General features: G+C 51.8%; 1 protein-coding gene across 1 annotated transcript in view; it reads right to left on the reverse strand.

Moving 5' to 3' along the window:
- The window catches only part of jag1b (jagged canonical Notch ligand 1b), a 35,784-nt gene that overhangs the window by 19,156 nt on the left and 559 nt on the right, over nt 1-16,069 (reverse strand). The window contains exons 2-5 of the mRNA XM_035401122.1: nt 15,568-15,873; nt 6,438-6,492; nt 3,092-3,343; nt 2,043-2,103 (exon numbers count right to left, since the gene is read on the reverse strand). Coding sequence (XP_035257013.1) covers nt 2,043-2,103; nt 3,092-3,343; nt 6,438-6,492; nt 15,568-15,873 — 674 coding nt within the window. The remainder of the gene's footprint in view (nt 1-2,042; nt 2,104-3,091; nt 3,344-6,437; nt 6,493-15,567; nt 15,874-16,069) is intronic.

Below are 16,069 nucleotides of genomic sequence, written 5' to 3' on the forward strand. Positions count from 1 at the left end.
AGCGCTGATTCCAGCAGGGTCCCTTCTCAACGGCTGACGGTAGGAACGGTCTGGGCGCGTGCAGAGAGAAGACCGCGGCGGTTTCGCGGGCTGGGCAGCGCTTCGATTCCCACGGGCTCCGTCACGCGGGATTCAGAAACAGCTTGGCGCGGAGGAAGAGGACAGTGTTAGGCGGAGCCTATCCGCTGCGGCCGCTCGGGGGGCGGAGCCTAACCGCTGCGGCGCTCTGTCACATTCCGCGCGTTTGTCACCGACCTCTGGTGAACTTTCACCAGTAAAACGGCAGGATGAGCACCATGTGAGTTTCAAACTGCGAAGCGTGAGCTGCAGTCCATGCATCAGCAGGAGAGCGGAGGGCTTTTAAAGGGGCAGCAATGAGACAGCAGGCCTGTGACAGACAATAAAGACTGGCTAGGGGCTGAACAGCTTAGCAACACGTACTGCTGGAGAAGGGGAGGGGGGGGGGGCAAATGCTGCAGGGGAAAGGGGAGGGGGGGGCAACCCTTTTTTGAGGTCAGGAGTTAACGCTGTGTACAGAATGATAACCTTCCCCAATAGAGCCAGTGAAGAAAGCCCTAATATGCTAATATTGACTTTGAGGGCTTTACTCAAACAGCAGAAAAGCAGAGCTGGTGGACGGCGCTCGACGGTGAGTTTGCGTCTGCAAGTGCTCTGGTGGGGGGGGGGGGGAGGGGGGGGGGGAGTCCTGGCGACACAGGAGACTCCGTCTGCACTCGCTCATAAAAGAGGAAGGAAAGGCAGGAAGGGCGAAAAGAAAAGTGTACGGCCTGTCCGGCACTGAGGCTCTCTGAGCCTGGGAGAGAACCGCCATCCGCTGGCTTTTCCGCGACTCCATCCCCACCTGCAGGAGGCGCCGACGCGCTGAGCTACGCTGAGGTAAAAAAAGGCGCCTGCGGTAGGCTGGGGAACGCGCAGCGGAACACTGTGCGCGCTGTGACTGCGCAGACAGGCAGCTCCACGCCGCGAAAGCTGCACCGTAAGCAAACAAGAGCGTCCGATTGGTCCGGACACCGTGTGAGAGGGGGCCTGGGTGCGCAGGGATGAACTCCGCTCGTTATTCCCACATGCGACACGCCACGGCTTCCTCTAGGGCACTACCGAGCGTGTGAAACCAGGCCCTGAACTCCTGCTATAGACGCGCTCCACTTCCTGTTATTTGTTATCACTTGACTGCGCGCACCATCTTTGTAAGAAGGCCATTCAACGAGTTTCGATGAGGGAGTTTTATTCCCCCCCCCCTTTTCATTTGTTTGACTCTGAAGCGCACGGGTCTTTTGTTTGAGGATCGACTCCTCCGGCAGCGCACCACTGTGAAGTGCGTGAAGATGACCGGGTGAAAAGCCTCTCTGGCAAGGAAGTGGCGCAGAAATCAGCACGACAGACTTCCTGCGGCGCAGGCCCCGGCTCGCCCCCCCCCCCCCCGCTCAGCCCCAATAACGAGCAACGGCAAGAAGTCGTTGGTAAAAACAAGGGCTGCCCCCCCCCCCCCTAATCCTGTAGAAAAGGGTTAAACGAGGTCTCCCGATAAAAGAGGCGTTCTGGCGTCAGCGAATCAAAGTGGGGGAACGAAAAAAAAGTGAAAATGTACTCTCGATGCAAAACAACCAAACAAACGAGAAATCTCAAAGCCAGCTCCTGAGTTTTGAAAGTCTCGACAGCTCTCTCTCTCTCTCTCTCTCTCTCTCTCTGTCTGTCTCTCTCTCTCTCTCTCTCTCTCTCTTTCTGCCTCTTTACGGGCGAGCGGCTGTCTCCAGGGTGACGGAGTCGGGGGAAGCTGCTGGCCGGGCGTAGCCTTTCCCAGCTGCAGCGTGCTAACGCAGACACCGCAGACGGACTGCTCGACCACCCCTCTCCAAACGTACTCTGGCACCACTTGAGAAGCACAATAAGACCCCTGCCCGTCACAGCACGCATTCCGACACAGCGCTTCACGGACTGAAAAATCCGCATGTCCGCCCCTCCCGGCTGCTGGTATCGAATATCAGAATGAAATAAATGCAGTGTAAAACATGTGCGTTTACTTGCAATCTCCAGGCAGTTTGCAGGATCCGTGCTCCGCGTTGCAGCCCTGTCGGCAGATAGCTGGAGAAAGGGAGAAGGGAGGGAGGGAGAGGGAGAAAGAAGAAAGCAGGAAAGAGAAGTCAGCATTTTTGCCAGCTCCTCCGTCCCTTTTACCGTGTACCCCAACCCGCCCCCCACCCCCTACCCCCCATCTCACTCGTGGGAATGTAGGCCCACTAATCTCCTGGTGCAGTAATCCTACAAAATCCAAGATTTATCTGGACCCTCCAATTATCCTGCATGATCCAGGCTTGGGTAGGCGGTGCCTCACAATCACAAATCCATCAGGTCAGTTTACAATACAGCCCAACACTATTAACGGGACAGACAGACAGACAGACAGACAGACAATATGCTGCTGTAAGGCCTCTGCACTATTAACAGGGGACAGACAGACAGACAGACAGTGAGTTGGTGAAAGGCCTCTTTGTCACAGGGAGAAGTAGCCAAATTACCCATGATGCACTCTGACGTCTGACTCACTGAATCTGTTTCACAGGCTGAATCTCTGATGTCTGACTCACTGAATCTCTCTCACTGGCTGAATCTCTGGTGTCTGACTCACTGAATCTCTCTCACTGCCTGAATCTCTGATGTCTGAATCACTGAATCTCTCTCACTGCCTGAATCTCTGGTGTCCGACTCACTGAATCTCTCTCACTGGCTGAATCTCTGATGTCTGACTCACTGAATCTCTCTCACTGGCTGAATCTCTGGTGTCTGACTCACTGAATCTCCCTCACTGCCTGAATCTCTGATGTCTGACTCACTGAATCTCTCTCACTGGCTGAATCTCTGATGTCCGACTCACTGAATCTCCCTCACTGCCTGTATGTCTGATGTCCGAATCACTGAATCTCTCTCACTGCCTGTATGTCTGATGTCCGACTCGCTGAACCTCTCTCACTGGCTGAATCTCTCTCACTGCCTGAATCTCTGATGTCTGACTCGCTGAATCTCTCTCACTGGCTGAATCCCCGGTGCTGACTCCGGGACTCGGGCCGCGTACCCGTGTTGCAGTCGGGGCCGGCCCAGCCCTCCAGGCAGGTCTTGTTGCCGTTGTGGTCGCAGGCGTAGTGGCCGAAGAACTCGTCGCGCGGGCGGCAGAACTTGTTGCAGCCGATGCCGTAGTAGTGCTCGTCGCAGGCCACGCGGATCTGGTACTGGAACTGGCCCACCTGCCCGTTGTGCTTCAGGGTGTGCCACGGCCGGTTGGGGTTGATCATGCCGGAGTGGACGGCCTTCTCGATGAGCTCGCCCCCTGCGGGTCGGACAGGCACACCGCGCCCGTGTGAGAGGAGGAGGAGGAGCCCGGCGCGTACCGGACACCGCACTGACCGATTCCTCGAACGGCGAGGCCGTCGGGTCTTTAAAGGGACATGAACCTCTCTCTCTCTCGCTCTCTCCATTCATCTCTCTTTTCTCTCTTTCTCAGTTCAGTTAAAATCTACTTCAGTAGCATGACTGACAGAACAGTGCACACAAGTCCTCCACAGTGAACAGTCAAAACAAAGCTGTTTTTTGACGATAATACATTCATCAAATAGCTATGTACAGTAAGAATAATCACACCAATGGTAATATGACATAAAATCATAACAATAGACACATGGAGATCATTTTATCATTAATGCATTCATGCTTTCAGATTCATGTTTGGAGCACACGATGGGTTCTCTGACATTCAATCCTCAGCTTTGAGTGGCATTCTGCTTTCTAATACTAGTCTTCTCAGACTCTCACTCCTTCTTTACAGAAGGCAAGACAGAGCTGCAGGTGTAGGTTAGACAGTAAAACAACCCACAGTTCATTAGGCACCATGTCTGATCCACAAGTAGCTAACATTTCGACCGTGCTTTTCTCATAGCTCTGAAAGCACAGCCAACCTGCTGAGCTGCTTTCTCCCTTTGCCCTTGAATACAAACTTATGTCTCATAAAACTTTTTTTTCTGAAGATTATTTTGGAGTGCGTCCAATTTTTCCATTTTAGCCATGGGTTTGTTTTGAGGACAAGCACCCAGAAAAAGGACACACACACAGACAGACAGACAGACACACACACACACACACACACACACACACACCTGACATGACCACTCTATATATATGCTGCCCATGAGCCGTGTAGCCTTTAGAACAGATTCTCTCCCGGCTGGGCCCCGTGCCAGATCACCTCGTCAGGTGCCAGACGCCTCAGGGGCCCCACAGACAGCGCTCTGGCCCTGGCGCACCGGCCTCGGAGTGGATTTAGCGCCTCCGACTCTCGGCTTTTTAACAGATTTTTTAAAAACGGCAGCAGGCCCCTGCCTTCCCAGAAGAGCCTCCCTCCTCAGTCGTTCGAGCGCTCCCGACTCCCCGCCGAACCCAGAACCGGGTCGCACCGAGAGGGTGGGTCACCGCCGTTTCCTGTGCCGTCCCCGAGCGCCCGACAGACCGCGACCCCCCCCCCCCCTCGCCCGCTGACCGCGTTTTTAAAAAAACGCAGGGCCGAAACGCAGCAGGCGATCGCATTTTCACGTTAGCCCGGAATGCAGAGCCGCTCCGCGACATTTCGCCGCCGGGCTGCGGCGCGCGTCCGGGACCAGGTCACGCCCCCTCGCTACCCGCCGCCGGGGAGATGCTCGAACCGCCGGGGGGGGGGGGGGGGGGGGTGGAGCTCGCCAAATATCCCGGAGCTCCACCGCAAATAAACGCGCGAGCCCGTTAGCAAACAGCGCTGACGCGTTAGCGGGACAGGAGGGCCGGTCCGGACTCAGAGCGGCCTTTCATCTCCGGCGTGGCACAGGAGAGGGACGTTGCAGGCAAATTGCATCAGGAGCCCGAAGCGCAGCGTGGCCAAAAAAACCCCTCCGGACCGGGGTGGGTTTTCCCGCAAAAAACACCACCATGTTATTCTGTCAGCTCCAGAATACACCGCTCAGCAGTTAATACGCCAGCTGATCGGAATATATATTCATATGCAAACAGAGTGACAGCAGTGAGTCACAGCTTGAGGTTTCTCTTTTTTTTTAAATAAAAGGAAAGCCTATTCCGGTTAACATTACCTCACTACACACTGGCGGGCTGTAATGGTGAAAGCGGATAGCCCTTTGGTTGTACGGAAAGCCAGGGAACATGTGGCTCACTAGAGCCCCGCTGAGGCAGCGCAGCCAGTGTTTGACAGATCCGCGGTACGCTTCACTGCTGACCTTTTGGGGAACAAAAAAAGGAAGAAACTTCAACCTTACGATCTTGACCGAATAATGACAATCTTTACCATGAGTGCAGAAATCTAAAGTATGGCTCTCTGATTTTGGCTTTATTACAATACAGCTGTGATGGTGCTCAAGCCCAGAGGTCTTAAAGAAACACGCACACACACACACACACACACACACACGCGCACACACACGCACACACACACACACACACACACACGCGCACACACACGCACACACACACATGTGCAAAGTGCTTTTCACACCCACGCACTAATGGCTCTCCGGAGGACAAATACAGTGAAAGAGGAGGAGGAGAAGACGAAGACGAAGCGGAGGAGCGGAGGACCTTCACTTCACTGCGAATGAATCGGGAGACAATGCAGCGAGCCCGGCGTGACCCACGAGAGCTCAGGTCACTTCCAGCTCACACACACACTAAAAACAGCAGCTTAGCACATTCCTTCCCCTGATTAGAGCGCATGCCCGACCCTTCCCAAACCCCCCCCACCTTGTGTGTGTGTGGGGCCGGGGACCTCCCGCACCAGCCGTATTAGGAAACGCACGGCATGCTGGGAAGGGCCGTCGGGCCGAGGGCCGCGCGGGCAGGAAGGTCAGGGCCCCACAGCTGCACACACTTCCCCTCTCGGACCGCGCGGCCGCGCGACCCGGGGCTAGCACCTGCCGCTAGCCCTCAGGCGTACACAAACATTTTTATAAGCGCACGAGAGCCCCCCCCCAACCCCCCTCCCCCCTCCCTCCTCCCTCCTCCCGTCAGGGCCACCTGTCATCATGCTCTCTTTAGCTCCTTGACATGGGTACCGGCGGCATCCTCTCTTCAGGGGGGAGAAGGCAAGAAAAATAAACGTCCATTTCTGGCCGAGCCGCTCCTGAGGCAAACAATGCCGTTTCCTAGACTTCCCCCCCCCCCCCCCCCCCCCCCCCCCCCACTCCCCCACGACCTTCGACCCACAGAACATACCACAGCCCCGATAACCGAGGCGGGAGAGCGACGCTGGCGCGTTCGGCCCTCCGCACGCAGCGCTACACCCTTCCTCTATTCTCTTCCTCTTTTCCCGCCAAAATTTGCCCCATTAGCGAGCCGCTCGTCAGGTGGAAGCGAGCTCCCAGCGCACAGACAGGCGAGCGGATACTCACTGGCCCCGGCCGTCTCGTTGCTGTCCAAGGCTTCCACTATCAGCGTGAAGGACCTCTGTGGGGGGTGGGGGGGGGGGGGGGGGGGGGGAGAAAGAAAGGACGCGGGTCAGTGCAACAGGCAAGAAACGACGAAAAAGAAAAAAAAAGGACAAGAAAGGCCACCACATATCGCTAGCGGCTATATCGTTCTGCTCCAAGGCTGCCCCCCCCCCCCCCCCCCCACATACCCACCCCCCCCCACCGAGGGCAGGATCCATTCCCCTGCACGTGCAGGTCTGCTCCTGGACCACAACCCACTCCACAGATCCCACACGCAAGAAAAAAAACCCAGCAGCCCGGTTTCCTGGCCAGCTGGGTGATTATTTGCCTATTTCTGATCTAATCGGATTAACTGGGAAAAGCAGACGTGTCAGGGCTAGGGCTGGGTGGGCGGGGGGGGGGGGGGTAAGGGAGTAACAAGTGTAACCAACGTGCCTCGATATTGTTCCGTGTTCCATGTTGCCACCATCAGGTACTGTAAGCTGTCCGTTTTTTTGTTGTTTTTTAAAATCATTCTACTGTGACAAACCCGGCTCATCCTGTTCAGCCTCCACGCACACAAACGTGAATTTCATCTTTTTAAGATACATCATCGGCAAGTGGTTCTGGGCAGGCTTTTCCTTAAAGCGCGTGGTAAACAACACCACCTGATGCATGTCCGTCCCACATCCAACTGCACATTAAAAAGAAACTGCTGATGTTGCTCGCTTTCATATGACTAATGCCAGACTAGCGCTATGAGTCGAGACTTCTGACAGGGCGCACAGTTCATCTCTCATTCGAGCGATAACGTAAACAGATCGATGGGCGGTTAGCAAACGAGCACATCTGATTTAAAAAAACACAGATAGCAGCTCGCTATCTCACTGCCGCAGGTCCCTTCAGCGAAACTGCACTCGCTGCCTCCTGGGATACTCCCATGTGACTAACTGTCAGGTGCTGAATTCCAGAAAGGACATTCTAACAGCCACCACCTCTCCCTCTGGACAGAGAAACCAATGCTGGTGAATATTTCCTTCCCAGAATTCAGTGGGGGTGGAGTCTGGGCAGGTTGGAGCTCAGACCCAGGGGAGGGTGGTTAGAGTGGGGGGAGGGGGGGGGGGTATCAGACCCTGGGCAGGGTGGTTACAGTGTGGGGGAAGGGGGGGCTCAGACCCAGGGCAGGGTGGTTACATTGGGGTGGGGGGGGGGGGGGCTCTGACCCTGTGTCGGGTGGTTAAAGTGGGGGGGGAGGGGGGGTGGATTTCAGACCCTGGGCAGAGAGAAGCCTCTGGAGACTCTTTCCTTTTATTCCAGCAGCTCTTTGAAATGCCACCGTGGCTCTCACCGCTATCAGGTAACTGACAGAAGAGAGCTGTGTGTGTGTGTGTGCGTTTGGATGTGCATGTGTGTGTTTTTGTGTGCGTGTGGGTGTGCGTGTGTGCGTGTGCATGTGCATCTGTGTGTGTTTATGGCTGCATGTGCATCGGTGGGTGTGTTTATGGCTGTGCCATCTTGCCTGTATGCATGCATGTACGTGTGCACGCATGCGTGTGTGTTTATGGCTGTGCCTGCGTGCCTGTGTGTGTGTGTGTGTGTCTGCCGTGGCAGTCTCCACACACACCACCTACTTGCCACATTCACACACTCACTCCTCTTGTTGCGCAGCTCAATGGAATTCTCTGCAGTAATGAGGCCAGACGCCATCCCCTTCCCACTGGCCACTGGGGCTTGGAGCCCTGCCAGCCCCCCCTCCCCCCTGGTCTGGGAGCTTGGAGAACTGCCAGCCCCCCCCCCCGGTCCGGGAGCTTGGAGCCCTGCCAGAACCCCCCACACCCCACACCCCCCCCCCCCCAAACCCCTCCTCCTCCCGGTCCTTGTCACTCCCCGGCCTCCTGTCCAGACGGACAGGACACCCCTACGAGACCGTCCCTGCTTTCCCAACTCCAGCCTCTCCTGATGTAACCTCACACAGCTTCATTTAACACTGGACATGCTGCCACCCTTAACACCGGACATGTTAGAAGTTCTTATTGAAACAGCTAATGCTAGCAGCAGCTCTTAGCCCTCAAAGCACAGAGCGTTAATGCTCCTGTTCTATAGTTGTCCCTGCTCCTATAAACCTATTGAAGACGCTAATGTGCTCTGTTTCATTAGCAGCTCTGTATATGGCCGTCTGCTAAATGGATGTACTGTAGCACAAAATTGTAATGGAGTTCGTTTCTGGCAGCTCAGAATCCCGCTGCAGGACCAGAACGCCGCGGTACTGTCCCTCCGTGAAGGACCCCTAACACGGGCCAGCAGCACCGCGTGACCAAAAGCCGTGTCATCCAACCGTCATCCTTCCCGACGGCTCAGCTCGAACCCGCGCCACGACAAGCCCGAGGGCGGCCCGCCAAAAACGCTTCCCAAAAAAAGGGTAAGGCCGCTAGCGCCGCGTTAGCGCTTAGCCTAGCGACCGCGGGCCGAAAGGCCTGGGCCCCAGACGCCCGCCTCTGCTTTCGTTTCTCAAACGTTTCCCAACCCGGCTGAGCAGGGCGAGGGCTTCGCTCGCTGATAACTGTGGGAAAGCGCTTCAGACAGAAAAGTGAGTCTGGACAAGTCCGGACATGAAACCGGTGTCTTTTGTTGAAAGGGAACTGGCAAACTACCTGGATGTCAACAGAACAGGGCACACGCCTCAAAAAATGATCTTCTTTTGAAAATCTTCTTTCTTTCTTTTTTTTTTTTTTTTTTTTTTAATAGAAACACTATGTTCTCTTTCTGTCGACTGAAATGAACACCGGCCTCGCTTTGGAAAGCAGAAACGGGATAGTTCATCCATTTACCAGCCTGACAAAGAGCCCGTTAAACGCAAAGCCCCGTCAGTAACCGTGGAAAGTAAACAGAAGCCACAGGTTTTTCCAATTAATCTCACTCCATAATTCACCATCCGGTTATCAGTTGTGAATACCTTTGCCCCCCCCCCCCCCCCCCCCCCCACTCCCCAGTTCAGTTTTCCCATGCTTGCTGCTGACCCTCGCCCCTCTTTACACCCCCACCGCCCCCCTCCCCTCCCCCGCCACCGCTAACGCAACGCAGCTACGCATCTTTATCGCCGGGTCTAGACGACTCCGTCCAGCGCACAGACACAATCTGATAAAGAGCAGCGGCGGGCCTGAAAACAGGCCATCGCTCAGTTTGGGCTGGCAGAGGGAGTTCAGAAATACCCTCCGCCGTTTTTCCCGCTTAAACCTGCCAGAAAGCAGAGGAACAAACGACAAACAAACGACAAAAAACTGCATCAACCGCTACAGCGGCTCCCTGTCAGCGACGGTCTGAACACAGCAGCGATCCCCAGGCCCCCTGTTACTTAATTTAAAAATACGGCTCGTTCTCCACACAAGGGCTGCTGGCTGCAGAGTGGTGCTCTCTGGCCAGCCAGGTAACACGAAGCAGGCACAAGCAGCTACGCGTGCAGCGTCGCTCACAACCAAGGACGGGAGGAAAGGGATCCGGTCGAAAAAGTGCAAGTTCCCGCCTCCCTGAAAGCTGTGTCACCAGCGGAGACCTTTCACTCATTCCACCAGATCACAGCTCCACATCTGCAGGAATGCCCTTGTTAGCGCACCCCCGCCCCCCCCTACTTCCCACCCTCCCCCCCCCCCTTCCTCCTCCCCCAGGGCCTATCCAAAGGGGAAGAGCAGTCCCAATCTCTTGGGACTGTGCTCCAGCGGGGTGGAAAGGAACGCCTTGTTTGCCTGGAGATTTCGATCAAAAACAGGGGAGAGAGAGAGATAAGGAAGACTTCCAGCACATTTCGGGCCAAGTCTGTCTCTGGACTCCACTGAAAGGGATAAGTAGGGCCTTCCTGATAACAGGCTGTCATCGCTCATTTCCCCCCGCCGAGCGTCTGAGCAGCGTTCGCTAATCCCCTGTCACAGCAGAACCAACCGGAGCCATTTGTAATAAAACAAAAACACACACGGCTATCAATCAACCGCTAGCCCAAACGCGCGTTGGCGCTCCACTTTCGCTGACAAAGGTAACGAATTAGGAAAGCACTTCAGAAAAGAAAAGCGAGATAAAAATAATAAGCTTGCAATAAAAAACTTGTACATCATCTTGTCTACTGAAATCAGAAGGGATAAATTGCCACACAGGAGCACTATTACTTTCAAAGGATTTGGATGTTGATTGCACTGGCAGGGAATATTATCTATGGTTAATGGTTTGTTACCAGCTACTGGACTGTTGCCTAGAATGGCACATCCGAATAACTTAATGAATTCAACTCCTGAACAGGAAAGATAGATAACATTTTTCCGCCACTTTTTCTCATGGAGTTTTATCCTTGCATTTAACCATTACACTTACACTACATTACAGGCATTTAGCAGGTGCTCTTATCCAGAGCGACTTACACAACTTTGTTTACACAGCATTTACATTGCATCCATTTATACAGCTGGATATACACTGAAGCAATGCAAGTTAAGTGTCTTGCTCAAGGGTACAACGGCAGTGTCCTACCTGGGAATCAAACCCGTGACCTTTAGGTAACAAGATCAAAGACCGGGTCTACAGTGGGAGGAACACACACCTGTTCTCCCTCTTCCTCTACGTGTTCTCTGTGATTAACACGAGGCAAAAGAGAGCAGCCTAAAAGCAGTCGCTCGTTAAACGAGGCCAGCGCTCGACCTCGCTGATCTTTCGGGAGTGGCGAGCGGCCGTTCTGCGGACGTGCGCTACGCCCGAGCGGCCATTATGTGGGGTCAGGCCGGGGATTGCCTGGGAGCCCATCTCTGCTGAGTCTGGCACTGCTTCCCGCTGCTTGTCCCGTCCGAGCGCTCTTTCTGCTCCGACCCCCATTATGTCCCCTAATCCTCATTGTAGCCGCTTCGGGCACGCCATTGTTCTTGCTTAATTTTTTTAGCCGTGACCGATTTTTTTTGCCTGGGCGGCCAGGTCGCAACGTTCTCCCGAACTGCGCATTAAGGGGGGGGGCGCGTGAGTCGGACCGATCGCTCGCCCCCCCCCCCCCTCCCGCACACAAAAAAGGGGAGCTTCGCATTTTCGAGCGGTAAAGCGAAAACGCTCCCCGCTCTGACGCGGCTCGCCGGCGAGCTCCGCGGCTTCCGCGCGCTCCGGTGCGCGACCCCGCGGCGCCGCTAGCCGCGCGGGCCGCCGCCGGCTCGCCAGGCTTAAATGCGAAATAGCTGGCGCTCGGCGGAGCGTGACGCTCACAAAAGGCCCGGCGTGAACAAGAGGCTTCCCCGCTGGCTGTGAGCAGCTGGGCCGAGCGGAGAGAGAGAGAGAGAGAGAGAGAGAGAGAGAGAGAGAGAGCCTCGGAGGGAGCCAACGCCAGCCGCTCCACCCGCACGGCCCCGCCATCTGTCCGCAGGCCGCCAACGAATTCAGGAAGTGCACTGACTGATACGCATCGCATGGCTCCCGAATATTTCGTCCAGACAGAAGAGGACCGTGGTATAAAAGCGGTCAGTTCACAGTGTGGATAACTGCCACGGCCCTTAAAAAACGTCTGGAGAAGACTGTGCTATATGTACAGACATATCCAGTGAACGACAATATGTATCTATGATCTGTATTGTAGTTAAAGGTTGGAGCAAGTTTAACTTACATTTATTACTCTGGTGATGTCACACAGACACTTACTGGTGTGACAATGTTGCTAATTCAACTCAGGTGGATCCACTTACAATGCAAGTCGCTTTGGATAAGAGCATAAGCTCAATCAATGCATACAATGTATTCACATTGCTAATAAATAAATATGTTCTCTCATATTTCTGCTTTAACATCTGGTTAGGTGGCACCATACATTGTGCCATTCATTTGCACATTTAACACCCCTACACTGGACTGAAACCTTGCATGCACTAGACCGTGAAATGTACGATAAATATATTGCCAATATATCTTCACAGTACCCGTCTTGCACATGGCTTTGCAGGTTCAGTAATGAGATGCATCTTATGAACATTTACATAAGAAACATGCTTTTTATTTCTTTAAAGTAATAACAATCTGTACCTCAAAAGAAAGTAATAAACTCTGAGGTAAGTTGATCACGATGAGCAGATCCACGTCTGTGATTAGACACATTCATCATGAGCTGGTCCAATGATGAAACGGTTAATCAGCTGGCTTTACATATGAACAGACATAACGAGCAGGATACACCAGTTTCGCCCACCAGCGTGCAAGAAGGAACCTCGCCCTCCCACAGGGCGACACGTTTTTGTGTAGCATGGGAACCGTGTCCACAAAGCTGTTCGTGCTCAGCTTAAACAGCACTGCATTTTATCCAATCAGGGTGTCCCAAAATGCTTTTGACATTTGTGCAGGCAGAACACCGCCCACTGTACTTGTTCTACAGGAGTCGGCCACGTGAAAGCCATTTGTGCAATCGTGCAAAAATATAATAAACAGATAATACTGCCTTTTTGTCCATCCCATTGCAATTATGCTAGCACTGTAACAATATAGCCTACTATTCACCCAGTAGCCTATATGGAAAAAGCTGCTAATATCTTTTGATACAATACTTGTATTATACTTAATATACCAATAAATAAACAAATTATTTATGCATGCAAACAGTGTATAAGTACACTGTGAAACGCTTGACTCCCCAAACCATGACCCATGTGACCAAAATGCCAAAACAACTGGTCAGATTAACTGTAAAGCAGTGCTCTGTGATAAACATATCAGCGGCCTACTCTAGTGTGCCTGTTAAAGTAACCGGGGCCGTCTATCCACCGCGGAGGCTATTGATGTCCTCAGAAACAGCAGAGGAAACACCTCGCACGTCTGAGGCTAAAATAACCCTAATGAAACCGGAGACGGGCGCGTCGGCATGCCGCCCGGGCTTCGCCTATCCGCCATGCGGAAAACGGCACAGATTAGCGGCCTGCCCTCCCCTCCGCCATGCTTCACCCGCCACGCGGCCCAATGCCAACTCTCCGGCTGGTCGTCTAAAAAACCTTCCCTTCCCCGGCAAGAATAAAAACTAATACTGTTGCACATTCACTTTACTTTCAATTCCCTCTTTCTTTGCTGAGGAAAGGGTTAAAAGTGTTTTTTTTTTATAGAAGGAGCAGAACAGTGGGCTCCCCAAACGGGCCCAGTCACGACAGGTGCATCATCCTCTTCCTGCGTCAGGCCTCCTGCTCTTTACCTAGCAACTCAAACTTCCAATCACGTGGTCCCATTTAGGCCAGCCACCTCCACACATACTGTATATCTAAGCACAGAGAAACCGCAAAATCTAAAAAGCAGAAATGTAACAATGTGCCCAAGAAGATAAATTGTAAAGCGGAAAACATGATATCATTATTATTATTGATATAACCCCCTCCCTTTCAAATTCAAATATGTGAAACTTAGCTGAAATAAAACCTCCTGCCCAAATTGCAGGGTAGAAATCTAACAGGACATGGAGTATGCAAGGTAACAGTGTCATTAAGTCAAATTAGCCATTTGTTCAGCACATAAATATTACAAGTCAAGAGAGGGGGCAGTATGCATTTTAAAGTAAAAGGGTACTGGGGTAACTGTATCAATGTGATCTGTTTGCCATGGACGTTTCGGATACATCTATTCAGATACAACAGTATATTGGATTTACCCAATACAGCCATTTTACGCACGTCAGTTGTTTTATTGAACCGGAAGCACGACAATGCATTTAGAAGTGAGAGTGAAAATAGGTGCGTCAGTTGCGCAATAAAGCAGTGTAAATATGTCTGAGCCCGTGAGGAAGTTGCAACGTATGGGAAATTATATTGTCTATTTTAAGCCGTGTCTGTGGTGGTGACGAAAAGTATGGTCTGTGGAAGGTGAACAGATGGTCAAAACAAAGCATGGACAGGCCAAGCGTCCAGAGATCTAGTACTCCATTATGTTGAATCATATCAAACGCTAAGACTTCAAAGTACAGAACGGTTCACGCTGTTCCTCGGCACTGTATGTTAAATATTTAAAGTGGATAAGGATAACCCAATTTTTTTGCACTGGCTATCCTGCGGATCCTTTACAGCGTTTGCACATTCGACTAGAAGCACTGTAGCTGCAAAAATAAAACAAACGCTGACATCCTTGAACCCAACTTCCTTGGCAGAATTCCAGTACCACAGTTTGGAGCGCGAGCAAAAGAAACGTCAGCAAGCATTAACCTCAGTTTAGCATTCTCTACAATAGAATAACAAGGGCGGATTCATTCACATCTAAACTTGTTTTTTAATCACGATATCAGGGGATGCATTTATTATGAAGGGTTAAAAAAACGTGCTTTGCTGTCTCATAAAACTCGTTTTATAATGTAGCAAATGGTTAAATCTTGACAGAGTGCCCAGTAAACAATTCGTTTATAGCCCCGAGCAAGCTCATCTGTTTTCTTTTCATTCTAATTTAAATGATAACGGCAGTAAATAATAGGTATTTAAATAAAATGAATTAGTACTCGGTGACTAGTTAACAGAATTTACGTTTCACTGGTTGATTTCACACTATTAAACCATTTAGGCGCTCCAGCATCCCCTGTCATTCAGTGGATTAGCCACAAATAAGAAAATCACAATATATGTGGCCTATTTTTAAAATAGTTACCTAATGGCCAACATATGTTCTGTGTCCACGAACTACACGAAGCAAGGTGAATGGCTAAATGTGTGATCTCAGAGTAACAGAAATGAGGGTGCAAAGATTTGTAGATTACCTGCAGCGCTTTAAATCAACCGCAATAGCCTACTGTCAGACAGTATGCAAGAAGTGACACTCACTTGGACGTGCACTTCGGCTAATTTACAGATCCATTTTCGTGTCGTAGACATGCATTCATTTCCCAAAGGTAGCGGGAACTGCGCTGTATCCCGTTTCCTTTTTTTCCCCGTTTTTGATTCGCAAAGTAAATTAATAGAATGGCTTGAACATTTAGCCTTGTTCCGGTAACAAGTAGCACGTGGGTTGGAAACACTTTAGAGACTGAAAGTAAATAAAGCAAGTGACCACAAAGTAATGCGAGCGGGTCTCATAATCAGATATTCATTTCCATTCCATTATTGAAAGCGTTACGTTTTGGTGGGAAGAATGTGCATAGTTCACTCACCGGCCAAGCGAAGCTGAACGGCAAAACTATCCTGGATTTCTCTTTCCTCGGTGTGTTTTTCAAAGAAAATGTATTCCCTCCGATGACAGGCGTAGATCCCGACCCAAAGCTGCACGGTCCCGCAGCAGACACCCTGGACTGGTATTCCTTCAGACAAACTTTAAAATAAGTATCGCACTCATCCCTTGAGCATTTGCGGTCCGCAGGATTCCGCGAGCCATCGCAGCACAGCCCGTTCTGCAGTTCACCGTTGACATTCTGCATCGATAATATCTGCAACTCGAAGTGTCCGGACGATTCCGACACCTGTTAAAAAGCAGTGAATTCCGATGATTGATACATTGAACGAATAAATAAATAAATAAATAAATAAATAAAGCGCACAATTTCACAAACAAGCCCATGGGCGCCTCGGCGCTTGAGTTTTAACTGTAAATTGTCAAATGCAGCAGTTGATAGCTGGTAGTTTTCTCCCCCAGATATTTCTTAGAAAGTTTAATCC

This window comes from Anguilla anguilla, chromosome 18 (genome assembly GCF_013347855.1).
Source record: "Anguilla anguilla isolate fAngAng1 chromosome 18, fAngAng1.pri, whole genome shotgun sequence".
Taxonomy (NCBI): Eukaryota; Metazoa; Chordata; class Actinopteri; order Anguilliformes; family Anguillidae; genus Anguilla; species Anguilla anguilla.